The sequence below is a fragment of the Montipora foliosa genome, chromosome 6 (assembly GCF_036669935.1).
Source record: "Montipora foliosa isolate CH-2021 chromosome 6, ASM3666993v2, whole genome shotgun sequence".
In the NCBI taxonomy this organism is placed as follows: Eukaryota; Metazoa; Cnidaria; class Anthozoa; order Scleractinia; family Acroporidae; genus Montipora; species Montipora foliosa.
The window spans coordinates 36,739,010-36,766,232 of NC_090874.1; the positions used below are offsets into that span (position 1 = coordinate 36,739,010).

The 27,223-nt window shown below is 40.0% G+C and overlaps 1 protein-coding gene across 1 annotated transcript in view; it reads right to left on the bottom strand.

Moving 5' to 3' along the window:
- Positions 1-15,559: 15,559 nt before the first annotated feature.
- Positions 15,560-27,223, bottom strand: part of LOC138009035 (N-acetylated-alpha-linked acidic dipeptidase 2-like) — a 12,262-nt gene continuing 598 nt past the window's right edge. The window contains exons 2-5 of the mRNA XM_068856327.1: positions 20,891-21,107; positions 18,274-18,474; positions 17,798-18,086; positions 15,560-17,327 (exon numbers count right to left, since the gene is read on the bottom strand). Of these exons, the coding sequence (XP_068712428.1) occupies positions 16,033-17,327; positions 17,798-18,086; positions 18,274-18,474; positions 20,891-21,107 (2,002 nt within the window). The 3' untranslated portion in view covers positions 15,560-16,032. The remainder of the gene's footprint in view (positions 17,328-17,797; positions 18,087-18,273; positions 18,475-20,890; positions 21,108-27,223) is intronic.

The following is a 27,223-nucleotide window of genomic DNA, read 5'->3' on the forward strand; positions in this document are numbered from 1 at the left end:
TTTAGTATTGATGTATTCGTGTCCGCTAATTTAACTTCAAAGCTGAGAAGGCTACTTCTCCATCGCACGTGACGTGACACTGTACTTCGCGAGGGAGAGATTAAAATAATTTCAAGGGAGTTACATTAAAAGCCACTTCCAGTTGTCAATAAGCGAGTTTCTCCTAAAAAAATCGCAACCAAAGATATTTTTTAACTTACCTTTTACTGAAAACTGGAATTTTCAAGGGAACCACCGGTGTGGTACTTTTAAAACCTCAAAAATTGTTGTGATTTTGAAGAAAACGTCTTTTGTAGCTTGAAAACTCTTCCATGGCCGACGCTTCGAAGCTCTCCATGCAGCACAACGTTGAGGCAATATTTTTAATGGCAATTGGACTGAGTGGAGTCCAATTTGGTGTGTAATCATACGAGTGATTAACAAAATCGGACAACCGCGTAGCAGGAGTCCGATTTGTTTAATCACGAGTATGATTGCAGACCAAATTGGACGACACAAAGTCCTGTTACCATGCAATTAATCATAAACATTACAATTTCCGAGAAAACAAAATCAATGCATTCCTTTCTTCACTGTTTAATGTTACAAATGTGTCCATTTTGGAAAATCCCCAGTTTGGTAGGGTAAGTGGTTGTTGCTATGGTTATTATTATAAATTCTGTGATTGGTGAATTAAGATGAGTGCACTTAATATGATTGGCTGATGTAACTGTCCGATCTCAGGTATCCGATTACAGCCAACTGTCCCATTTCACTGTCCGATTTTAATCAACCCTGCACAATAATTAGTGAAAAATAAAGTGGTTAATGCACCAATCAAATTTGAGAAAATTGTAATGGTTATGATAAGTTGCGTAATTATATTGGGCAAAGTTTTATTTTTCGTTAGACGTTCCGCCCGACATACGTTGAATTCCACCTGATCTAGTTACTGTTAATGGAACAACCTTTACATTTTTGGAAAAAAGCCCCGGCAACACGTTGTAACATTGTTGGAAGAACACGTCCCAACATTGTTATAAGAACACTTCTAACAATGTTGGATACGTATGAGCCTCGTATGTCAGCGCTCGTTTCTTCATCCCCTCGCGTATCGAAATGGAGGCTGATCGCAGGTTAGATCCGCAAATAATATTGTTGGAAACACGTCTCTATAGTTACGCAACTTAATTTATGGCGTATGTTATGTTTGTGTTTTGATACAACATTGTTAAAGGGCGGCTATGTTGCTGGTAAAGTCCGTTTTTACCCGTAGCTCATTACCCTGAGCTTCCATCTGCCATATTAACCCTCTGAGTCAACCCTTTTCCGTATCTTTCTATTTTTATATAAAAGCACCTCGCAGGGGGACTTTACTGGGTGTTTTCAAAATAGCCAATCATAAGAGACCAATGGTTAGCCATTTATTACGTCACATACGTATGTGAACCACTTTACGTATGTTCTCAGTCACATGCGCCACATATGTCAAAATATAGTGGTTCTAAAATGAGAAAGATACAGGAAAGGGTTGGGGTGTTAATGGGCTCCTGGTTTTTACTTAAGTTGAATACGCACTCAGATGAATTTAAGATATTCTTTTGGGAGCCTAAATTAAGCCTAGAGAAAAAATAGAGTCAGGTTTAGAGTGCCTATTCAACCTGCTGTGGGTTAAGACGGGTTAGGGTTACCGAAGACCGGATTTAACCAACAACAGCTGCACTTAAGCACTAACAGAGGCAGATCCGGGATTTTTCTTAGGAGAGGGTGTACCACTAAGGAATGGGGTAGCTGACTTCTAGAATACTAGTTGTATTAGAAGGCCGCGGGTCATCTCTGCACCCTCGCCCTAAATCCGCCCCTGACTAAACAGGGGTGTCGATACTTTCCAGAGTAGCATGACAATCTGTGTTATTGTTGGTATTTCAAAAGGAGGGGGATGGTGGGATGGTTTCGGCTCAACTTTCGTCATCATTCGACTTGGGTTTGGAAGTTTGATAGATGGAAAGTAACCTAAAGGTAGTTTGGCGGTTGGTGTTTGAAAATGGGATTGCTATGTACTTATTGACTAAAGTGAAAATATTGGCCCGAGGGCCAAATATTTTCCTGTCTGGCCCGACCTAACTCAGGCTATAAGCATTTTATCATATGGGCTCTTTACACTTTGCATGAGCACTCAGAATATGAAGTTTGGACAAAATAAGTAACAAAAATCTGCACAGAAAATTCGTCTGATTGTTCCTTGCATTTGCTTTCCTGGCTCTAAATGATTTAAACGTTTAAAAGCAACGAAATCTTCTTAAATCGCATTGCACGGAGCATTACGTGTTCCTAGCAGGGCCGTACACGGCTTTTCCCGGGCCTGCTCTCGCAAAACCGAACGGCTCTCATAGGGGGATTTTCCCAATAGTCTTACAATGAACATGCCATATCATAAAGAGAATTATCACATACGGGGAAAAATTACTGATTGCTGATTGGCTGAGACGGAGGGCATTTTTTCTTAATTACGAGGGCACTTTTGGTAATCAAGGGGCATGATTACTTGATCCTGATTGGTTGACAGTTGCTTATGCAGAGCAGATTCTGGAAGCTGATAAAACTGCCTTTGTCCACATATAAAATACATTTAAAGTGCTATTTCTGTTGACAGCAAAGATTTATTGAATTGAACTTTAACCCAATGTGAGCATTGGTCTTGGCATTAAAAGAGCATCCCGCGATGATTTTGCCCTTTATGTGATAAACACATGATTGCAATGTGCCCTCGCGCAATTCAGGATTAATTTCACTTGTTTTCCAAATTTCCCTCGTCCGGCTTCGTGACTCGGGCAATTTCGTGACAACTTTGAAAATACGCGTGAAATTAATCCCCAATTGCTCTCGGGCCCATACGACTACATATACTTACTATAGGAAAAGCGCGGCAACTGATATGACCATGCATCATGTCAGGTTGGTTAACATTGTTGGTTCGTTTGATTAAGCTCAGGCAACTTCTTCATCCACAAATGTTTGGCCAGAATAAGTTGCAATGTTTTCCTGAAGCCTAACAACTCGCGGTGGAAGTGAGAGCTTGCAATTGTAAAATGGATTTTACATTGAGGATAGTATTAAAGACGAGAAAGTCATTTTGATAAAATTCTACTTAACAAAGTAACTTCCATTACAAGTTTTTTTGTTTTTATTTCCTCAAGCAAAAAACACAGTTGTTTACGATAATCAACACCTACAGCTGGTTTCTCATACGAGTGAAAACTAAAATAGTCACTGCTTTTCAAGTTCCATCAATGTTTCAGTTGTTTCCCTCAGCAATCAAGTCGTAAGCCACGCTTGTAGACCTTGAAGAATTTTCCCGACACCCAAAATTTCTTCCCCAAAATAAAGATAGACTTTTTCATCGCACTCCCCGCAATGACTTGTTGTTAACTGCAAAAATAAGACCAAAGCCAAATTGTGAGGACAGTCAAGTCCAACCAAAGACAAAGAAAAATGCAACCGAGCTACAATATATAGGAAACGCGGAGGAAGTCACTTAACAAAACAACTGGAAGCGTTTTTTTCCCTAAGCCGACAAGTTTACGTAATTGTCATGATAGTTTCTTCCCGATAGCTTCTTTATGATATGTGGAGTACGTTAATTCCATGTCAATTCAAATGCTAACACCTCTTTCGCGTTAATTTCTTAAATGTCCTTATTGGAATGGAAGTTTTCTTCAATTTGCGTTAAAAGCGCTTTGGTTGGCATGTGTTTTGCAAATCTTTCTCTAACCGTCATTTTGATTCAGAAAAACTATCGTCACTACGAATTCTTCCTCGTAAAAAAAATGAAACTGAATATGGAGCTTCATCCGTTTGAAACTGATGAAGGTTGAGCAAACCGAAATATTATTGTAATGAGTAAATATTTCAATTATCTTATTGTGTTCTGAAACTTTAGCCCCTTTTATGATTAATGTATCCAGTTTGAACATTTCTGCTTCCGACCTACAAATTATAGCTTTCAAGCTTCTTTAGTTATGAAGGCTCACAACTTTGTGAAACCAGGAATCACATTATTATAGCATGTATAATTGACTTAAGACAACTTGATACAACCAGCGTGACCATTGGCTTTGGGCTTGCCTGAATTTAAATAGTTGTGGAAACAAATTCCAACTGATTTTACTTACGGGTTCTGCTTATTGTAAACCAAAGGGCATGCGCGTTTGGCGATGCGATTGACGGATTCCATGAGCTTGTCAAAGTTTGCTTTGAAGAATACATCCTTCTGACTGTCGGTGGCAATCTTTTGTAGCTCTGCTAACTGTTTGTCCCTTTTGGCTTTGTCGTAGTTTTTGCCTTTCACACCCAAAGCTATCACTTTAGCAATACTCTTCAGTTTTATCGTGGCAAAGTTCAATCTCGCCGAATCAGACGCCAGTCCGTCCGTTACTACGATGCATACCTGGCAGGCAAGAGAAACAATCAAAATGTCTTCTCAAGTTCCGGAATAACCAATACTAAGGGCTTTGCTGTTCAGGGAGCTGGGCTAGAGCGTGTCCAGTGGTGAGAGCACACACCTCCCACCAATGTACATGGCCTGGGTTCGATTCAAGGATTCAGCGTCATTTGTGGGTTGAGTTTGTTGGTTCTCTTCTCTGTTTCCGAGAGTCTTTTAAAAAAGCAGGGGCACCCAACGACCAATTTGTTGTAAAATGTATTATTATCCCCCAGTTAATAAAAATAAATGTTATTAAGGCATTTTCAGGCGTTTTTCAGTGTTGCTGGGAAAACATTATCTGTTCCTTTTTCCCAGCAAGACACACAAGAAATTTCCCAGCCAGGTAGATAAAATTGGTTGGTTTCCCAGCCAGCTGATCAAATTTATTTCCCAGCCAGGAATTCCGCGCGCTTTCAAATCCCTCGATCCAAAACGACCAAACAAAAGCGACAAAACCGGGACAAAACAGGTTTTTTCCGCAAGCGCAATCACTCTGACCAGCCGTCGTATGTTTGTGACTATTCTCTGGGAGAAAGAAGGGGTTCTTTTTTTTATTTTTTTATTTTTTATTTTTAGTCATCCTCAGTCTTCAGAGTTTCTACAGCCAGCTCGGGTTAAAATGCTAGAAAAAGTCAGTAATTCCCTGGCAAAACCTCTATCAATAACAAAATTTCCCAGCCAGCTCATCGAAACACCTGTATTTTTGCCAGCCAGCAAGATTCCTCTGGGGAACAGATAATGTGAGGAACAGATTCGTTGGGTGCCCCTGAAAAAGCTTTACTTGCTACCACTTCTGCCGTGCTCTCCATGCAAACTACTCTGTGCATCAAATGAATGAAGGGAATAGTTTCTAAAGACACTGTGGTGCTGCGAATCTGTCTGACGAAGGGCTAACGCTCGAAACGTCAGCTTTTAGAATCTCTGTACGGTGGCCAATTTACATTATCAACTCCGTTGATAAAACCAAATTTTTGTATACTCTCTGCATCGTCTGAGTTTAAGACTAGGTCTAGTCACTGGCAACTTGTCACGTTTAAGCCTGTGGCGTACTACTAGTACTATCTTTTTTTACGAAGTGGGCAGGCGATAAACGAAGGGAAATAGTGCTCGGTAAATTCTCCGAAAAGGAAACTCGCGCTCAACAGTAAGACGCGGTAACTGCATGTTCGGGTCAACGAGATACACGTGGGACTGACAAGATATTTTGTGAGCTTTTCTTGAGCCCCTGCTTAACAGTGAACAAATATCTACCTGGTGGTGGTTGATGATTTTTCCACTCTTATACACTTGCTGGCGGGATTCAATCAGCATCTTGTAAGCCTCCTGTAAAGCCAATCCTGTCATCGTAAGTCCCCTCATGTAGGCCATCCGAAGGATTCTACGCTTGAGCCTTTCAAAACCCCTCCTTTGGGAAGCTTGCGGAGTGATAATTGGTGTAACGTAAGAGGAGTATCGTATGATACCAATTCGAGCATAGGCGCGCCTCACAGAGAAATGACGGATTATGTTTACCGCCATTTGTTTAACAGTTTCAAAGTCATCTTTTCCAATGCTTCCCGAAGAGTCGACAACGATCACTAAATCAACGGCAGTTTTGCAGTCTAGAAGAGAACAACAAAACAAGAAACGACAATACGTGTGGGGGTGTACCCTTTTTTCCCAGGATTTCTGGAGCAGCATCATATGAACATGTCTACTTTAATCAATTCGAAGTGGCATCAGTAAAAGACGTGAGCGCCCGCCGGTCAATCGTCAATTTGCTTATTGAAATTAGTTGAATCCAGATACAATATCTTCTAATAATATACATGAAAAAATTACTCGATTCTGATTGGCTAACAGCAGTGCAGTTCAGATGTAACACCTTTACAATAAAAGCGTAATACCAGTGCAAATTACACCTCGAAATTCTGGTTTATGACTGGCTAATAAACAATAGGGTTTGGTCAGAACCAATCAAATCTTTTGTTTTCAAATCAAGCGCGCTCCGTGGATGGCGCAATTTATGGTTAACGTTTCGTCTGGCTAACCATCTCGAATTTTTCATGTTTATTATAAATAAGTAATCACATGATTTTTCTCGTGCAATTTGGAATAAATAAGCACTTGTAAAGTTTTTCAAAGACTACAAATTGCACTCGCCCTACGGGCTCGTGTAGTTTTGGTTGTCTTTGAAAAAAATTACTCGTGCTTAGTTATTCCAAACTGGACGAGAAAAATCATGTGATTACCTATACAAAACCTTCCTATACTATGCCAAAAGTGAGAACTACCGGTAATTTTGAAGGAATTAATATTAGAGTAAAAGTCGACTCGAACGTATCAAATCTTTGTCATTGTCAAAAAAAAAGTTTGAAATAATAATAATAATAATAATAATAATAATAATGATAATAATAATAATGATAATAATAATGATAATGATAATGATAATGATAATAATAAGAATAATAATAATAAATAATAATATTTTACTTTCAAATATATCTAATATAATACAAATATTTACAAATGCATTATGCATCCCTTTATACTCTCATTTACGAAATGATAAAACTTGCTAATCTAAAAATAAATAAATAATAATAACAATAATAATAATAATACTAATAATAATGATAATAAAATTACATTTATAACGCGCAAATTCACTATACGTTTTCAAATGCGCCGTAGAGAAAACGTTTTACAATATGTACAATGATAAAAGACAAAATTAAAGTCACATATCTAATATTATCTGAATAGTAATTTAGATAACAATGAGTCCTAATCAAGTCTAATGTCATTCAAAGTTATTAAGTGCCTTCAGGAGCCCATGAGAAGGAGCTTGCCTCCCCCATACAAGCCCTATGAGTCAACCTTTGCCCGTATCTTTCTATTTTTAGAACGCCACGAGTTGTTTGGCACTGCACGCACTGTTTAAAATGGCCAATCAGAATAAAGTCGTTGTCTAACAAAGACAAAAAAAGGAAAGACAATGTACGCAAATTGTGCGAATTGATGTAAATTGATGTAAATGTGAGTCTCCTGCTGAAGGGTTGGTTCTAAAAATAGAAAGATACGGGCAAAGTTGACTCAAGGATATAGTGCATATGGAGGCTCCTACTCATGGGCTCCTGGTGCCTTATGTTTTTGTTAGTTTGTTTTCTTCTGATGGGAAACGTTTTTAAAGAAACTTAGGTGCTGCGTCGATGGTAGGCTCGATTCCAGCCGTTTTGGGAGTGCGGTTAAGTTCCTCCTTCCAACGAACGACTGGATCACTGATCCTAGTTGTTGTCCGCGTCATCCAATTGTATTTTGTATTTGGCAGGGGCGACTCTCTGATTGGTGGAAAATAGAATTGCCTGGACCAGTGATCCAGCCGTGGTGTGTGCGAAGGGACGAGGGCGCACAAAACAGCTGGTCAATCGAGCCTCCGTTGGTGGGGAATGAAACACGAGAAATTTGGTTCTATAAAACTAGTCGATTAAGGTAAATTAAAATTGATTGGTATCAATAAATCTATGTACTGAGTGATCATGTGATGGAAATTTGCTGTATTTTCTGTTTAGGATTCAATATAAAAAAGACTGCAAGAAGTGAAGAGGAAAAGTATCTTTAAAGGAATGTTCCCTAATAATTTAAATGTTAGAGAACGTTGATTGATTGGGAATCCAGATACGTACCTGGACATCCATCATAGTCTTTTCCCGATGCAGGCATGGAATTATCCTTGCAGCAACCATACTCTGTAGAACAAAGGTATATGAAATCAAAATTTATACACCGTCGTGGAAACTCAAGATGATGACGAGGATATACTGAGTGGAACTTTTGGAAAAGAAGGAAAAAGCAAAAGGTCCATTACAAACACGGAAAGTTATATGGCTATGTAAATCGAAAAAATAGTCACTGGGAATCATACGATCGGAGTTCACTCCGGTTTCAAGGATAATAAAGCCACTGCAGGCATTTTTACTCCCCCTTGGCGGGAGTTTTCTTTCCCTAGCAGTATCGCCGGCCACCATTTATACACTTGGGTGAAAAGAGACAGTATGCAAGGAAACGTGAACCCGTGACCTTGGAGTCAGGATTCCAGTGCAATGACAAGGAAGGTGAATAAATTAAGCGCTGGGTGTTTACTTGCATTTTATACAATCTCTTAAGTACCATTTCTTTAGTAGCTGGCCTATGTTCTCTTCCCTTGTCCATTGAGAAGAGACTAGAACGGAATATTTCTTGGTCATTGGGATGGACGACCTCATGGATTTTGCATATTTTGCATCGGCTGGAGATGATGATGGTTCGTAATCCAGTTTTTGATCAATGAACAAAGTGTTTTCGACTTTCAAAATTTGCGAATGTTCTAGACGCGCGATGTAATAAAAGGATCATTGATAGTTTGCTAAGCCCCCTTCGGATTAACTACAACCCAGTCCCCTTATATTAAGAGAAACGGTTAAAATATATATCGTCACCTACCTGATCCACAATTCGATGAGTAGACGTAGTTGGTCCAGTTTTTACCCACGCCTTTTTCGCAGTTGTCAGATGGGCCGTACTTGGCGAACGTTTTACAACCTTGAGTATGGCACCAGCATTCTCCAAAAAACTGGATACCAAAACATTTGCATCCCCTCGGTTGAGCAGCTATCGCACATTTCAGTGCAAGGTGCTCGAAGTATTCTTCTGTCCAATTTCTTATCTCACCTCTGACATTTAGGTACAATCTTCTCAGGGCACGATACCTGGGATCCCGCCATGCAATCGGGCCGGCATCATGATAACAACCCAAAGGTTTAAACCATCTATTCTTAACTAAAGGAATAAACAAAAGACCAGGGGAGGCTGTGTTATCAGTGGGCACCTGTTTTCTCACTAGCGCGACAGTTAACGGCTGTTCCTGTACTACAAGGTTGTTTCACAAAGGGAAAATGACTACATCGTTCCCTGGGTCTCTCTTCTTCCCTACCCGTGGACTTTGGGAACGAGGGTTCAAACTTCTTCACGCCTTTTCAATTAAGGGTCTTTGAAACCTTGGCATGCACTCTCTAAAAATGCGAAAGGGAAAAGTATTTGTACCTGAAATCTCGGTGGCGGGCGGCATTAGTTAAACAAAAAATTGAAAGCACGAAACCGTAGCAACTGACAATCGGAAAGCGCCGATTCACAATTATATTAAGAATTTGCTTCACTAAGTCATTTTAAAGCAAATTCTTGTGAGGAATAAAACAGAAAAAAAAAGTAAAAAATAAACTCATTTCATGAAAAAATATCGATTGGTTACTTAGATATGGCCGTCATCTTTTAGGTCCTGGAAGCGAGATAAAGTGTACATGTGTGTATTTCTCTGACGAATGAGCTTTTGATTTCATAAGGCGTCAGGTCAGGAGATCAGGTTTGTTAGGCAATATATAGCCAACTTTAGCACACTCTGTTACTCACTATGTGCCTTGATCAAATCTCCACTTCAACCGAAGAGTTCCCCGGCTACCTTACGAGTTGTTTTTACATGTTCTCTTTAGCTTATATAAATAAAACCTACCTTCCTCCGGAAGCGGCTGTAACTGGAAATCTTTGTTCTTGTTTTTGTTTGGGTTCTTTGTTTTATTTTTGGTTTGACATCCTTTTCCCCGCTTACGCGTTTGTAAAATTCTTCGGCTTCGTCGTCAAGTTCATCGAGGTCATCATCTGTTTCCAAATCATCAAATGGTTCATCCTCTATCGAGTCGTAGGAAAGTGCCTTTACGCTGTCGTCTCCATAGGTATATTGATTAGTTGCAAAACAGAGGGTCAAAAGCATCCACAGAGCCAACTGCATGGTGGCTTTAGAGAAAGAAATACTGCTTAAACTCACCTTGTGTTAAATTGTCAACGCCTACGTTTTCAGGGCGGCCTAGGCAAACTGAATATCAAGTTCAAAACTATCATTTTAAACAAATGTTGTAGTGTTTCTATATAGCTAATCGATTAGATTGTGACTATCGATTTTCTCAACTGCCTCGAATTAATTTCCCATGGTCAAAAAGGGTCAGATTTTCTTAACTTGGAGAAATAAAGCTAAAAGCTAAGTAAGAATAATTCCAACAGGGAACACTGATTTCAACGTAGTTTCAAATGAAAATCTTAAATAAAGCAAAATCGTAGCTAGAAAACATTTACCTGGCTCTTGTTCTGTGCTTGTGAAAACCTTTGCTGACTTGCAGGATTGAAGTGAGTTTCGTTCTATATATATGACAAAACATTTTCGTATCCTCGAAACTGACTGATCGCCGTCGGGTATTTTAAAAGCGCCTTTATTACCTTTTGGTTTAAATAAAGCGGTAATAAATATCAATTGGTTTTGATTGTTTCACAAACTCCGTGTAGTGCGAAATCTCTTGAAATATGATCCTTTTCTACCTCGCATATAAAATAACTCTTCTATTTCGATTCACATGACTTTGCCATTTGATTTCGCCTCGAATATTCAACGGGTCATACCTGAAGATCTGCGTTAGTGAGTTCAGTATTCAGGAATCGAACTTGCTTTTAGCACTTTGAAAAATCCTATTGAACGATAATTACTTAATAATTGCTCGCCAATTAAAGATTTTTTTTACGAATTTTTAACGCCTAGAGTTTACTGCACAATGCGATCTACAGCCTGATTTGTTAACCGATTTTGCCAACTACTTATCATGTACAATTTGCTTTAAAACTCGTTTTGAATTACTTAGGACACAAAATTTTTGATGATTTTTTTGAACGTTTTTCCTTTAAAAGCTTTCTTAAAGAACCGAAATTGTGACATAATTCTCACTCCCTTAGTTTCTCTAATCGTGTAATTTTCACGACATGGAGGTGGATGGCATTGGGTTCCGCCTCAAAACAAAAATTCCTCCTGTTTGTGTAAAAAATATCGCTAGTGTAGCATAAAATTGGTTTCAGTCGCGCTTGGCGATATATCTATATATATATATATATCTTTTTTTTGCAGCACGTGTTTTTTACAGCTCGGACGTGTGTTACTGAAGCCATTATTGACTGCTGACTTATTCCACGACACCAGACAGAAACGGTTTGCCTTTGGAGCGACGGCCAGGGTGTCTATGGAATAGGTTGGTCTCTGTTTCTGAAGGAACTCAATCGGCTGTGCAAGAAAGAAATAATTTACCCTTTTCAGCCATAAGTCTAAAAATAAGTTGATTACAAATCCCGATTTAAATCTCATTTGGCAACCGCACGCGAATCTCACTCACTCGCAAACCTCGGGCTTTCATCATTTCATCACAATGTTAAGTGTCCATTTCCTGATTCTCCAAGGACAATACTTCTCACCTCAGCTCAGCAAGAACAAATTTAACGCCTTTTAAAAGGATTTTAAAATTCTATTTTAAGTCGGAGTTACTTAAATTGAGGTTAGGTTTATTTTTAGAACTCAATCATACTTTTCTTAAAAAGTTGTAAAGAGCGTTTTTGAGAATATTGTAAAACAAATAAAACCAAACTAAAGATATTGATGACAATATCAGGCGCTCTATCGAGTAACTATGGTCTTTCCAGATTTCCGTCCGGAGGCTGCATACATTTGGTTAGCGTCGATTGTTCATTTTCGTGACAGCGAGGTCTCCCTCTGGGTGCCTCGACACAATGTCGTTTGCGCTAGGGTGAGGTGTTTCTGGAAAGGATAATCTAAAATAGGCACATTTACTAAAAGTTCCCTGATTTGAAAACTACGCTGAATGGATTGTCGTTCTGCCAGATGTCTTTGAACAGTTGTTTGAGTTAAATCTAAAAACTGTGAAAAATCAGCCTTCTCGACGCCTTGAAACATTTTTTGTTTACTCTGGTGTTTGCAAGGGTACTCAAATTTGCTGTTTTAATGAAAGTCTATCCAAATTTACTTGGGAAGTCCATTAAGCACTGTTCTTCGTCCACAGCTTCTAAAGATTGACTACAGATTTTTGCAGATGAAAATCGTGCACAGTTACATACCACGGTCCCTTTGGTGGTAACTGACACAGTGTACGGAGCGATTCCTACAAAACTTTCCAGTATGAAGATCTTTTTAGATGGTTAATTTATTTTAATGCAGTTTTGAAATTTTGATCCTGGATCCGTGTGATCCACTGGTTCAGGTGATCGGTGATCCTTGATCTTTCCCTTCCAGGAAACCTGGTTACGAGTAAACTTTGTTCGTCCCTGGCTCGCGAGTTTACTGGTCATCAGGCGCCCCAAGCTATGCGTTATACGATTCGACTTTGCCTCTTTCTATTTTCGGGTCCCGCTTTGGCTGCGCATGCGTAAGATTTCTTTGCCTCGTAGACTCTAAGAGACACTTTTCAGAGAAGGCAGCCCAAGAAGGATTCGAACTTCAGAGGTAATCGCGATGACCACTAAACCAGGGACGACTACGTGACAAATTAACGGGAAATTAGTTTTTAAAGAATCGTGTGCGTGACTGGAAACGAATTTTTGTGTTTTCGTTGCACGCAGTGCGTTATCACATAATTATCATCTTACTGTGACAATTACATAATTTTACCATTCGTCCGAAAGGAGACCCGAAAGGAAATGGGTTTATGAAATGTGGACTTCGGACTTCGGACTTCGGACTTCGGACTTCGGACTACGGAATTAACCAAGATACTGTAACATAGAAAAATAAAACTGAAATACTGTGAACTTTAAAGGAAATCGGCTAATTATCCTTCGAACGAAGTGTAAGCTACCCGTAACTTCTTGATTTGGAAGACCAGGGTCTCGGGCACCTCTTATTCCACGAGCCAAATGTGTTTATTTACCGATTCGATTCAGATTTCGTGAAAAAAAAAATCGTGCTTGTGGATTTAGGTCGATCTGAGCTAACATGGCGGTGTCAGGTTCCTACCTTTCTGTTTTCCTTGTATGAAAGGTAAGTGGACCTTATTTTTCTGAAATTCCGTGTGAGTATTAAAAACAACTGCAACAAGCCATGAATTTTTTTTACAAATTTCTAGACTTGAACTGCGCTATGTGTCCTTTATTTTCCCAGAGAGACCTTACAGTCATTGTCACCAATAGAGAGCCTGGATTACCTATGCAGGGATGTGAATTATTACGTGTTGTCAATTTCTTTAACTGTAACAGTGCCTCCAAATCATGGCAGAAGTCTGCTCGTTTTCTTTGGTGACCGAAATGGGTCTTATTGCGGCAGAACAGTGTCCATATTTGACAAAAAAGTACAAACAAGCTTAATGCTTGCAATTCTGCTCCTTTGATCACTCCAAATCTGAAAAACCTTAACGCAAAACATTAAAGCAGCAAAAGTCGAGTAAGACAACAACTACTTCAAAGAAAATTCTGCTAATAAGAATTCATGCAAATAAAAATACATGGACATGCCAGATAACCATAGCCTGCTCCAAAATGATCTATACTTCCTCAACAACTGGCGCCAGGACTGGGCTATGGAGTTCAACCCAACTAAATGTAAGGTTCTTTACATCTCCAAGAAGAAGTAACCCGTATTGGAGCTGACAACCCGAACTACAGTATTGGCAATCGACAACTTGAGTGGGTTTCCTCCATCACGGACCTTGGTATCACCGTTTCCAGCGACCTTTCAGGGGTAAGGCATATATGAAGACATTGTTGCGAAGGCCAACAAAACCCTCGGCCTTATGAAAATGAACATGAACTCATAATTTAAAGAAAATCCAGACATGGTTGAAGGCGAATAGTCTCTCCATTGAACACTCCACATTGTGCAGACTCATAAGGCCAGCACTCTTACTCCATTTAGCAGCTCCAAAAATGGCGGACAAGCATTGATAAGAATAAAGAACTTATAGAATACAGAATACCACAAAAATGATGTCAAAATGCAAGAAATGCCGCTTGAGAGAAACAAAATTTGCAAAATTTCCTGGGGGTTGGGGGAATACCCCTAGACCTCCTGCAGGCTCGCGCCTTCGGCGCTAAAAAAACTCCCTATTTTCTTTCAAAAGGGATTGAAATGTCTGTAGCAATTAGGTAATTGTAAGAGTTAGCGCTATTTTTGGTGACGGTAAATGCACCTGTTTATCTTTGCTTACTTGAGGAGCAGCATTTGGGCGACACTTTGTGGCGTTAATTGTCTTTATTATTCCACAATTACGCCATTTTACCATATTTGGTCAAGACAACGCGCAAAATATGAGACGGTAATACACTGTAGTGTCCCGGTTTGACCGGTTTAGAACAGAGCAAATACGGAAGGAACGGCAGTTTTTCAATCAAAGAAATTGTTTTCAACGCGATGCAAAGCCTGAGAATTTAGCTTGCCATCGCTTGTCTCTCGTCATTTCGTTTATACAATGAAATAAAGGACATTTGGCTGGCTTTCTGTCCTGTTTACATCGTTCGCAAGCGCCCTGAAGGACAGATGATGCATTTTTTTAGAAACACTCTTACCAGATAAAATTGAATCAAAATAACATCTCTTTGTAATGGAATAATAAATCCCCTATTCGATGGTTTAACATATAATACACCCGGATATTTTGCTCATTGCTCGTATTTTACTAATATCGGCGCGTATTATATGTTAAACCATCGAATAAGATGCATGTATTCCGAGACACAAGTAATGTTGAAAGTGGGGAGAAGAGCAAGGGGACACTTCGTGACGCTTATTGAAATCTGCGTGCACATAATTACTTGTTTTCTGCGCATATCCGAATAAGTCACAAAGTAGTTAAGGCTTTGCTATCTTTCAGTAAATGAAACTCCACAATTTAGAGTCTTATTACCTGAAAATATTTTTCTTTCAGGGAGAATATTTCTTTCTTTTGTTTTTGCGCAACACCAGGCTTTTTTGTCTTTGCATCTCTATGAAATTGCGAAACGTCACAAACCTTTGTAGCATAACAGAAGCCACAAAAGTTATCAGTTCGCTATAAAATGTGAAAATCAGTTGTAATGCAGTGGCCGCAGAAACACCTCAATCCCTGTCACCCCTTGCTAAAATGTTTACGCTGTGTCCACCATTGACTCTTCAATTTGTTGGTTGATCCAGTGGGGGATGTAATATAATGCAGTCTACTTGGCTCATGCTCGGTGTTTTTCTAATCGTCCACTCACAAACTAAAGAATTTGGATCCACTGACCATTGCATCTCCTTTGCGTTCATTGCACATGGCAAAAAAGCGTGCATTTAGTTTTGTTAGTACATTACTATCTTTGCACCTCATTTGTTTCGAGATAAAACATATGACTTAAATTGTGTCACACACCAAAGGCAACCTCCACTCCCACAAAAAAATAACTTTAAATTGGAGGCTAAATTATGTTTGCAATCTAACATTAAAAAAGCGAAATGTCATACAACGATTTTATAATGGCATCTACGTCTGTATCTCGAGAAAAAGAGCATTCAGTAAAAGGATGTGGAGTATGAAAGTCTGTTCTAAAGTGCTAGTGACAAGTAAAGACGCCGTTTTTCTTTGTTTCTTCACAGAATGCTAGAACAGTTCTTTCTGAAACTCTCAGTTTCACTTCTCCTATCGTGCTCAATGAATGTTAGGTGGAAACTAACAACAGATAGGAACAGGCTAGTCCATGCGCTGCAGAAGTTCCATGATGCCTTACTCGTCCATTGCCAATAAGAGTTTTCCTGCCTCCCGCACGCATGTAATGGCGATGGACACCTGCTTTTTCACTTCTTTCCAATTATTTGTTTTTTCGATGCCAAACAGTGCGTCAGTGATCCCTGGGAAGGTCGCGCTACCATAAATATTGTGAATTTGAGGAGCAAACAACACCTGGCGAACTAAGACTCTTCCTGGCAGACCAAATGGCCAAATAAATGCACGCTCCATGCTCATCATCTGATCATTAAGCATGCGCAGTTTAGCAAAGTTATTCATGTCGGTTACCAAAGCTTTTCTCTTCTCGAAAGCATCGACATTATTGGAAAAGGTTTCCACCTCTCGGGCTAGGTATTCCAGAGAAATATTTCCCTTCTTTAGCAGTGACTTGTATTCCTTTTCCAGCACATCAAGATTACCTTTCAGAGCTTTTTTCAGTTCAGCAAGATTGAAAGGAAGTAACGGAATATCTGCGGCCTCGAGAACAACTAGGGCAGAAATTTGAGATACCAACAAATGGGCCTTGAAATTTGGATCATTGAAACTTTTTTGCCAGTAAAATGTGTCATGTACCGTATGATAAACAGGATAAAGAGTCCTATTCATGCTGTTAAACACGTATCTCAAATCAATGCTGGGGACTCCAATAAAATGACAGAATGGTGTATAATCAGATCCAGCGCCCAGTAATTTAAAGCTTGGTTTTCCAGGCTCTGAGGCAGATGGGTATTTTCTTGCCCAGCTTTCAAACAAACTTGAATCTTGTTCCTGTCCATATGGATCTTTTAAGAACATAGATTCTTGGTAAACCAGTGACTTTAATGACGGGCTACCACTGGCCCTAAAGCTGTAGTTGCCATTTACTGCAGAGTCAAGGTTTACATACATAACAGCGCGTTCCCTTAGCATGTTTCGGTTTTCTTCCACCCATTCATAAGAACCGATCAGACCATACTCCTCAGCGCCCCAGCTGCATAAGATGATCGAACGGCGTGGCCTCCACTTTGTCTTAGTCAGAAGTTCTCCAAGGCCCTTGGACACTTCCATCATAACCGCTGTCCCACTTGAGGGATCCACTCCGCCAAACACCCAAGCGTCTCTGTGGTTTCCCAGCAGCACTACGCGATCAGGTTCTTCTCTGCCGATGATAGTACCAATTACGTTTATTGTTGGTTTAATAACAAATTCGTCGTTCACTTCCAGCGTAACTTTTAACGCCGAATCCACGAATCCCGGTCCAAGCTTGTATTTAAGTTGTAGGCCTCCAACCCATTCCGAAGGAACCTCGTCACCTGACGAAACATGCATAGTGTAAGTATACACAAGCAAAAAAAGCAAAGTACCTGCATTTATACACGGACCGCGTTCGGAACGAGCGTGTGCTAGTTGGCTATTTACACACGTGGAAAGGTTGAATTTTGTGAATACCGGAGACATGCACATCCAAAGCTTGATTTAAATGCAAAACAGCCACGCATGTGACTGATTACGCACCCAACCACCACTGGGAAAAGCTAATTCCTTCATGCTTAGGTATGTTGAGATGGCCGAGTTCAAGCGAGCTACAAGCTTCTATGAAAGGCGTCATAACTCTCAGCTGGCGGACGGTTCAACTTAACAAGAAGATAATTAGTGGCCTTGTCCTTGGTATAATCAGGTAAGTTGTTTAAAATAAATAATTAAATTTTTTCTGATGTCTTACAACTCCTTATCGAGTTTTCAAATTTCCGTTTGCGGACATTCCAGTCAATGGGGGTCTTACCTCCGAGCCATTTTAAAAAGTGTGCTGCGTCATCGTAAGTTATCACCTGAGCAGGAATTCTAGCCAGTGCATCAGTCTCATTGTTGTTTAGTCTGTAGATTCCGTCTATGGAAGGAAGGAGTGGGGTCAGGGGGTCTCCATCGCTTGTTCCAACATTCCCTCTCTGAGTCCCAGTGCCTGGAAGCCACCATGTCTTTGGAAAGGTGTTGTTTATGCCTTCTGGAGAGTAGTCCGCTGGGTCAGAGTACAGAACAGCTCCTGCAGCGCCACATTTTGCTGCATTTTCAACCTAAATACACAAAAATGGCTTTTAGGGGGAGAGGGAGGGGTATCCCGTAAAAGTACTTTTTGGACTATTTTTTTTTGGAAACAATGCAAGTGTCCTTGCCAGTGTGCTCTGTTGACAAACTGTCTCAACTAATTTTGTCGCCGATTGTAGGTTATAATTAGTTTTACTGGACTAGACTATAGAGTACCTTGTTCCCTCTAAATATTTTGCCATAACGCATGATTACAATCCGTCCTGCACAAGTTATATTTCTTTTTTCCAGCTCTTCAAAATCTTTAACAGTCCCGTAATTGGCGTACATCAGGTCAGCGTTCTGCACAACACCCGGTGCTGCGTAACCGAGAAATGGTGGCATCACTAGGGAATCATTCTCACTAGGCTCTGCAATCTGGCAATTGAAATAAAGATAAGTGATGGGTATTGACCAGGCCTCGGTTGTTCAAACTGAGGTTGATAACGCTAACCACCGGATAAATCACTATTCAGTGGATAAACACTAGCAAAACCAATTGAGTTATCCAGTAAATAGCGCTATCCACCGTTCAAACAAATAGAGCCTGGAGCGGCCTTTGAATTACAGTAACTGATCCGTTATCATTATCTCCTAATTTGCTTTAAACATGATTATTGTTCGTTTGGAACACTAACGGTTTGATAGCGATTATTGGAAATGAACAAATGCACTGTAAATGATGTAGACTCCCGGAGGCCGGTTGCATAAAAATTGCTCTTACAACCAGCCATGACGTCCGCTGCATGTTAGCCTTACGTCTGACGTTGTTAGGCCCCATTGACGACGGGAGTACACGGGGGTTGACGACGCCTGCAGTAGCAGGATGTACACAACTACTAATTAGGCCAGACGTGCACGTGCAACGTCAGTTGCAGAATGAGTGAGAAATTTTTGTTTTGCACATTGGAAAGTCAGTTCGGCTTCCTTTAACAATAGCTCAGGCGGAAAAATCACGAAGTCGAAAGGCCCGCCTTTCGGATGCCAAAACACGCGAATTAATAGATTTATTTTCCAAAAAGAAAGATATGTTACTGTCAAAATTTAATTCTGCGAACACAAACTGAACCAGGAAAAGAAAAAGGCACGAAAAGGCGCTGGCAGATATAACAGAACGGTTAACTCACGAGCTGTCGCAGCGTTGATGTCAATGGGACAGTCGAGGTAAAAAAGAAGTGAAGGGACCTTTTCAATTGGCGAAAGCAAGAAAGGAGACCAGTGCTCAGAAATAACCTCCCACAGGTGGACCTCAGCCGCAGGTCTCGCATTATAGCGATATCATTCTAGACATTTGTGGCAGAGATTCGGCATCTATGGAGGGGATTACGAACGCAATAAAAAGTTTCAGGGCAAGCACCTCTTCCGGTGTGGACCGACAACAGCCACGAGATGTTGAGATATCGCCTTTCGAGGTCAAGCAAACTGAAGCTACTGATGGAAATGATGGGAAAGACACCGAAATTGCCAAATGCAGCGACGAAAAAAACCAACATACTGAATCCTGAAGGGGTATGTGAGTCAGTGAGTCTGAAAATAAATTTTTACTGTCTTCATATAATATTCTCCTTATTACTGATGATTTATTCCAAATATCGACCGGTTTCTCGTGACATTGAGAAAAGAGTAAGATCAAATATTTTGAAAAGCTTTGAAACGACGATAAAATATTTTAAAGCAACGCACAACGGAAGATTATTCGTACAGACGGATAGTGCTTGTTGTGCCTCTCTTTACACTAGAGACGCATAAGCAGACAAACAACAAATGTTTGCCTAAGTTCGTCCAGACGGATAATACATCTTATGTAGTTCATCCCGTCTTTACACTAGACGAATAACAAGAGAGAAGCATAATCGTCTGGACGGATTGTGCGTCTCTAGTATAAAAACGGCCACTTTTTAAAACGATATGAAATAGGGAAGATGTCTGTTTACAAACATTGCTTTTGCCGATTCAAATGTGCCAATCACAGGAACAAAAGACCCTTTGTTTCTACAGCCAATGAGGCTCTGGTTGGCACATTAATGACAATAGGTGACTGGTGACGGGTAAAGCGGAAAGAAGTTGTTCCTACAACGGAGAAGATCTGGGCTCAAATTCAGTCAGCAAAGTATGTTTTTTCCCTTAACTTGCTCTGCTGCCACAGTTTTGCGATACAGGCTTTCTAATGAATAAAGTAATTATACATATATGAAGTACGGGTTATGGACGAAATCTAGAAGTGATCCCCGCACGTATCTGGACAATTTGAAGCAATTTTGTCATATAGACACCTGAAAAATTCAGGCGGCTTTGACGTGATTCGAACCCACGACCTCTGAGATGCCAGTGCAATGCTCTACCAACTGAGGTATTGTGGTATAAGGGTGTCGTTTGCACGCTTCTTCGCCTTTCAGGTAGGTTTCAAAGGCAGAATAGCAATAACAACTGAGCGAACTGACAATTAATTTGACAAGTACCCTACAGACTCATTTCTGTAGTAGACGCTTGCTTTGATCAATGCCCACTGCTTTTGTTACCACATGACTCCCTTTTAGTTATTTTGTTCTGATCCGTTTTTCCTTCTATTAAATTAGCGGTGTGTCTCATCTGGTAAGTATAATTTCTTCTCTCCTTTTGCAAAGTCCCTCTATTTCTTTTATGTCTTTGGATTTCTTGCGAACGACAAATTGTGCCTCAAATCTGCTAAGGCAGCCGTAGCCGTTTTGGGAATGGGAGTGGTTCTTAGATTTAACTTTGAGAAAATATAACTTAATTGTTGCTTAAAAAGCAATCTTTCACGGTGAGGAATTACCTTTTCTGGTCCTTCTGCATTCCACAATACAGTTCCATCGGTGGTATTAATGATTTTAAAGACGTTTGGTTTATCCCTTGGGGGCATGGACAGCAAGACATCATACTGCACCATTTCTACGCGATCAAAATTGTAACTCTTCCACTTGTCATGAATATATGTTGCTAGCTTTCTGTTTTGCTCCCCGCCCGCGATGTGAGGACGCTTTGTGAAGTGTCTGCAACACCAAAGATATTTGTTATTTATGTGCGGTTTGTCCCAGTGGTCACGAGTGAGCAGAAATATTCCCTATATAATTGGAGCTATTTTTGCATTGATGATATGACGTAAAAGACTGACTGGATGAATATTGCATTGACTTACAGCCTGACTGACCGACGGTCTGACTGCGCCAGGCCAACTGACTGAATAAAGTGAGTGTCATCAGGGAAAATGTTGGGTTCTTATCACAGGAATCAGCCTCATAACTATTTGTTTCCAGCTGCCTTAGTCAGCAGAATGTCAAAGGCCATCTCTAAAATGAAACTGAATATTCGGCTAAATGGACTATGTGCTTTCGCTCGTTACGTTTTAAGTTTAAACATCCTGATAGGTTGATATTGAAAGTGCATGGTGATTGCTCGGGACGCGTGTTTGACTCATAAGTAAATCATGGCCCTTGACACAGATTAACTTATCGCCGCCATGTGGGACGAGAACAATTCTTTTTTGTTCCCTCACCAGTTTTTTGTGTCTAAAGGGTTAGGTTGCAGACAACTTGAGCATAACTTCCTTGATTCCACACTATTCAAATTCATTCAGTTCCAAGGACTTTTTAGAATTTATTTCATGCAATGTATACAATACGTTCTCGCACCGACTATAAACTCTCCTTCTGAAGAGAACCAGAAAACGTAATGTCAATGCTACAGTCGTTGTCTTGCTTTCTGTTTGAGAAAGATATAGGATGGGAGACGGGGACATTGACAGATTTCAAGAAATCAACATTTTGTAAAACTTAATAAGACTGCTTAAAAACCAGCGCATTTTCCCACAACTGATAGCTGAAGGAAAGGTTGTAAAGGAATCCATACTCCCAGGTCAAATTTATTTTGGGATGCTTTAATTTTCATTTCCATGTTGCGTTTAAGGGTCCGTTTGAAACTGCTCATGCTCAGTCTTTATTCTTTCACCTTGCGCTGGCCAAAAGGAACGCAGCTCTGGGAACGAGAATGCTTGCTACGCCAAATATTGAAACTACCTTGCAACACACAAGAAGGTTTAATGTCGATGTGTCCGGTGTCAAGCACAAGGCTATCGTTATTTCAAGGTTATAAGTTCTGAACAATTTTCAGCCACGCCACACATTCTTTCCAAAAGCGTTTGGGCGCATCCCCGGAAAAGAAGATATAGTTCAGATTCGTTATCGCAGAAAGATCGATTGCAGCATTTTTTTAAACCGACGTTTTTCAGTTTTTTCAGTGCAATTACCTCCCGAAGATAACGATCTAACCTTGCGTGCACCCAACTGGAACTTTCCCTTTCTTTATAAGGGAGGGATCAACATGCCAGTTGATTCTTTCTTATTGGCTTCTCCGTCTCACAAAACATAGACACAAAGCAAGTTACTTCCGTTACGTTTCAGTTTCTCCACATAACTTCTCACTGTTTAAGCATGAATATAACTCATGCAAGAGTACAAGCCGTGAAGCCATTCAAACGTTTCACGAAGCTCTTGAAAAAGTCAGTCTCAAACAGTGAATTAAGTCAGAGGATTTGAACGTTGAAGTAATATACTGAAAAAAGATTGGCTTAGCCTAGGCATTAAGCAACCCTTGGAAGGTGGAGTCTTTCATGTTACTCTCTTTTTTAAGGTCATTTTTGCTTCAATTGGAATTTGTGAAAGACAGTTAACACCATCATCATTAACTGGGAACTCGGAAAAATCCGAGCCCCAGATGGGATTTGAACCCACGACCCTTCCGTGATCTCGTACGGGTGCTCTAATCACTGAGCTACTGGATACTCTGTGGCGAGCAGGGGTGAAATATGGGCATAGACTACGACGAAACTAGACTATGTGACGCGTGATGCAGTCGTAGTCTATAACCACATGTCACTCTTGCTTACCACAGAGTCTACAGTAGTTGCTCCTTTGGCTGCCACGCACTTTTCTAGTGTATCTTAGCTAGTTTTGTCTCTGTTCTCGTCTTACCTTCCAGTTGTACATTACTGAACGAATGAAATGATATATGAAATGAATCATACATTGAACTACGGATATGAAATCAAGTTCACTATGTGATTCATTTCATATGTCATTTCATTCGTTGATTCACTCATCACGGTAACATTAGAACCCACAAATAACCAGCTCCCAACGTCAGTGGCTTCATATCTCAGTAAGTCCTAAATTTTTCAGGCTTCTCTACGCAATTGCTAAAATTGGGTTCATAACTGCGAGGATCATAGCTTCACTTGATTGTACATTACTGTAATTTGAATAAGTATGCATGAATAAATGAACTTGAACTCAAAATGACCACCATTGTTTACATGATCACTAATTATCGTTCTTTTAGTTTTGTTTCCCTTCCTGCCCCACAAAAAGGGATGGAAAAGCTTATTCACTTCCCAAATGATACGCTCTTTTGATTGGAACATAAAAGAAAGACACGATTTCAGAACATAACTGAACCACTTTGATCAGCAACCGGATTTTCCAAACAAAAGGTTTACCAAGCAAGCGTAACATTCGAAAGCGCCACAACTCCACAGATATTTTCTCAACTCATCAAGTTTTTCAGTCCACTTGAAAACTCAGGTGAGTGGATATTTGTGTAAACCTTCAATTTAAGCTATGGCCACTTACTTAAGTTTACTTCTGGGGAAAAAAGTATCAGTTACAGTTGATTTTAAGGTCAGATATTAACCTAAAAGGATCTAAACATTATTATAGCCTATTTAAAGGAACCCTCTAAGCCATCCGAAATAAGAGTTGTATCGTCGGTAGAATGGCAAAGTTTAATTTCCGTATCTTTGACTACAACCTTTGGGGCAGGTATTTTCATTTCTGCCTTGTAAAATTTCTGGCGCCAATTCTGTAGACAAGACAAGATATTGACAAGACACGGACCTCGCCATCATATTTAGAAGACAAATGCCAAACAAGGTTATCGTTACCAGTTTGTCGCCGTCTCGATACGTTTCATCCACTTTCTCAAAATGGCGGAAAACGATGATCATTCATCGGACGAATTTGTGGACGAAGAAAATCAGAGCACTGATCCTAAACTGCGAGTGTATTAAAGTTTTCAAATAACCTTAATTTCTCTGTTGCTAGGGTCACAATATTTTACATTGATTAATTTAACAGAACCGAAAACTCTATTTTGATGAACTGGTTTTAATTCTTTTTGACGCAGTCGATAAATTTCCAGGTTTTTGGGATTGAGAGTTCTGCCGGCGGCCGACTGAAAAGATCTCGCAAAATGACGTCTAAAACAGCTCGGAACGACCAAAAAGACATAACAGAGGACTCAATTGAGACTTTGTCACGGTTGTAATCTTTGCAGAAATAAATGAATTAAAATCATCTTTTTGTGTTACATTATCTCACTGTTTTAGTATATACTAAGACAGTTATTCAATTATTCACCTCAGTGTCGGTGGCTGGTGGTGGATATTTCGCGGCTCGGTGAATATCCACCACTAGCCACCTCTACTTCGGTGAATAGTTGCTAATTATTATATGACTAGCTCTGTAAGCGGGCAAGATGAACCAAATCCCGCGCAGTGGCTACCGGAGCGCGCAAGATGGAGCTACAGTCTATGAGCCCCTGCTTGGCGTTACCAGTAGTATATGCGGTAATCATGACACGAAATCTGCTCTCGTACGCTCAAAAGTTATATCATCCGAGAGCACACCTCCCATTCAAAAAATAAACTGAGCTGGGCGACGCTCAAAAAAACAAAATGCAAGTGGCATTTCACGTTAGCTATTAATGTTCCTTTTGTGTCTAATTAAGAACAAATAATAGGTGTTTAAAAGCATGTCACGATCGGCGTTAAATTGTAAAAAATCGTGCGAAACACGAATTGAAGGAAAGAAAGGAAAGAAAAGGAACTTAATTTAAGTGTCGAATCTTCTAGCGCTGTAGAGCACTAATCGGGGACACTGTAAATTGAAATTAACAAGTTAACTCAAATCAAATCAAATTTTAGTTTTTGAGGAGAGGGGAAAACCGGAGTACCCGAAGGAAAACCCCTCGGTGCAGAGTCGAGAACCAACAAACTCAACCCACATATGACGTTGAGTTTGGGAATCGAACCCGGGCTACATTGGTGGGAGGCGAGTGCTCTTACCACTGCGCCATCCCTGCAGCCTGGTAACGGCTTCGATAATGATTGCGCGGGAAATTTTAAAGAGCGTAATGGTTGGGATATTTCTGCTCGAAAATTCGAGATAAGTTTGTCAGAACTTAACGATAAATGGCGTTACTTTAGCGGTATTCATCGATCAGTGAAAGTGAATCTGAAAGCTTTCATGAAACAAAACAATCAAAGAATAATGAATAACCGAGGTCCAATTATAAATATATTCAACTTTCATCCCCCGAAATTAGAACCATCCAAAGTGAGTAGCTACTGACTTTTTGACAAGCTGATCTCCGCATTCTTCCGGACAAACAATCGTTCTCGGTGAAGAACTCAGTACGGTGAAATTCTTTCAATTACTGTATTTGTCCTTTAATTGGAGAATCGTTTATATTTTATATATAATATTACTGCAACGTAGGAAATGTTTAATCCCCAGGATGTGAAACATACTCATAAGAATTTCTTGGGCATCGTTAAAAATTAAAATTGTTCATTCAGTTTATTCATTCATTTATTTATTAAGTGATTAATTTCAGAAAAGTTGCTGGATCAATAACAATTTTACACCTCGAATACTAGCCTGCAGTGCAGGCGTTATTTTGGAGCGGAACGCGAGATAAATCAGGCTTTCGATGCCGCCATCTTGGATTGTAATTAGATGCTTGACCGGTAGAGGGTTGGTGCAGTGACGGGTGTTGGGTGGGGCTTTTTTTCCCACTTAACACCTACTCCCTCGGCAAATATTTCCTCGCCCCAATCCTCTACAGTTACCAAATCTAAGATGGTGGCCTAATACGAAAATGTGCACTTGCGCGCCCAAAATATGCCTACACTGCAGGTTACTCGAATACCTGAAAGTTGACTGTAATTATTTTCATAAGCTATATTTACGTTTAAAGCAGGAGGCCTATAAAATGAGAACAGAAATTGCAAACAATACAAAAAGAGAATAAATCGGATGTAAGGAGGATTCGAACCTTCTACCACAGAATATCAACTCCATCCAACCATCCAACCTACATACATTCTACGCTTTACACTTTGCATTCCTGCGCTAACCATACGCAACGCATAAACTTGTTGAATTTTTAAGATCTGCATTTGCGCTCCCTTTAAATTTGCTGGCGATATTTACCTGATCTATCTTCTGATTTTTCCACGCTGAAAAATAGAGCATGATTTACGTTCACAAAAAGTGTTGGGCACGATTTGCGGGCTATCAGCAACGAAGTTTGTCGATTTTTCACCATTTTGTCGTCTGGCCAGAAAGGTGACAGAACAGATTGACACTTTTTTCCATTGCTTGTTAACCGTGCTTAACCGTTGAAAAGCGTCTCAAAACAGACGTTAATCGTATAAGAAGTCTCGTGAATAGTGCCTTAAACGTTTTGATGTCATGTAAAACCATTCAAAGTGCTCTAAAAAGCTTTAAAAGCGCTACTTTAATTCTTGAGTTTTTAGCCATTGCTTCGTTTAATCTCGGCGATGCGACCCTGCATAGACCCTACAGTTTTATCGATTAACTCCCCAGAAATGCTCCCAGAATAAGATCAGTAGTCTGAGTAGTGGGCTTGAGAACTCTAACACTTACTTTTGTTTCCTCGGATATTCTTTTTCTCGATTGCATTTTTCTTCAATTCTACGTAGAGTTATCTTGATCGTACTGGCAGAGTTTCATTTTAGGTAAGCCTTTTATACGCTCCGCATCTCTTAAAATATCTTCCATGTAGTATTTCAACATAGCAACACTAGCGACGAGCGTGACTGCATCAGAGGCCAGTTGTTTTGGATGATTAATGTGTTGACATACGACCTCTTAATTGAACAAATCTTGATTTTGTGACGTCGATAGCCTCGATAGACTGTATCTTGCCCGCTCGGGATTCCAAGTAAACGCTTTAAAGAGCATCCTGTTTTAAGAAAATGTATAGTTTTTCTCAATCACGACCCTGGTACCCTACGGTTATCAGACAG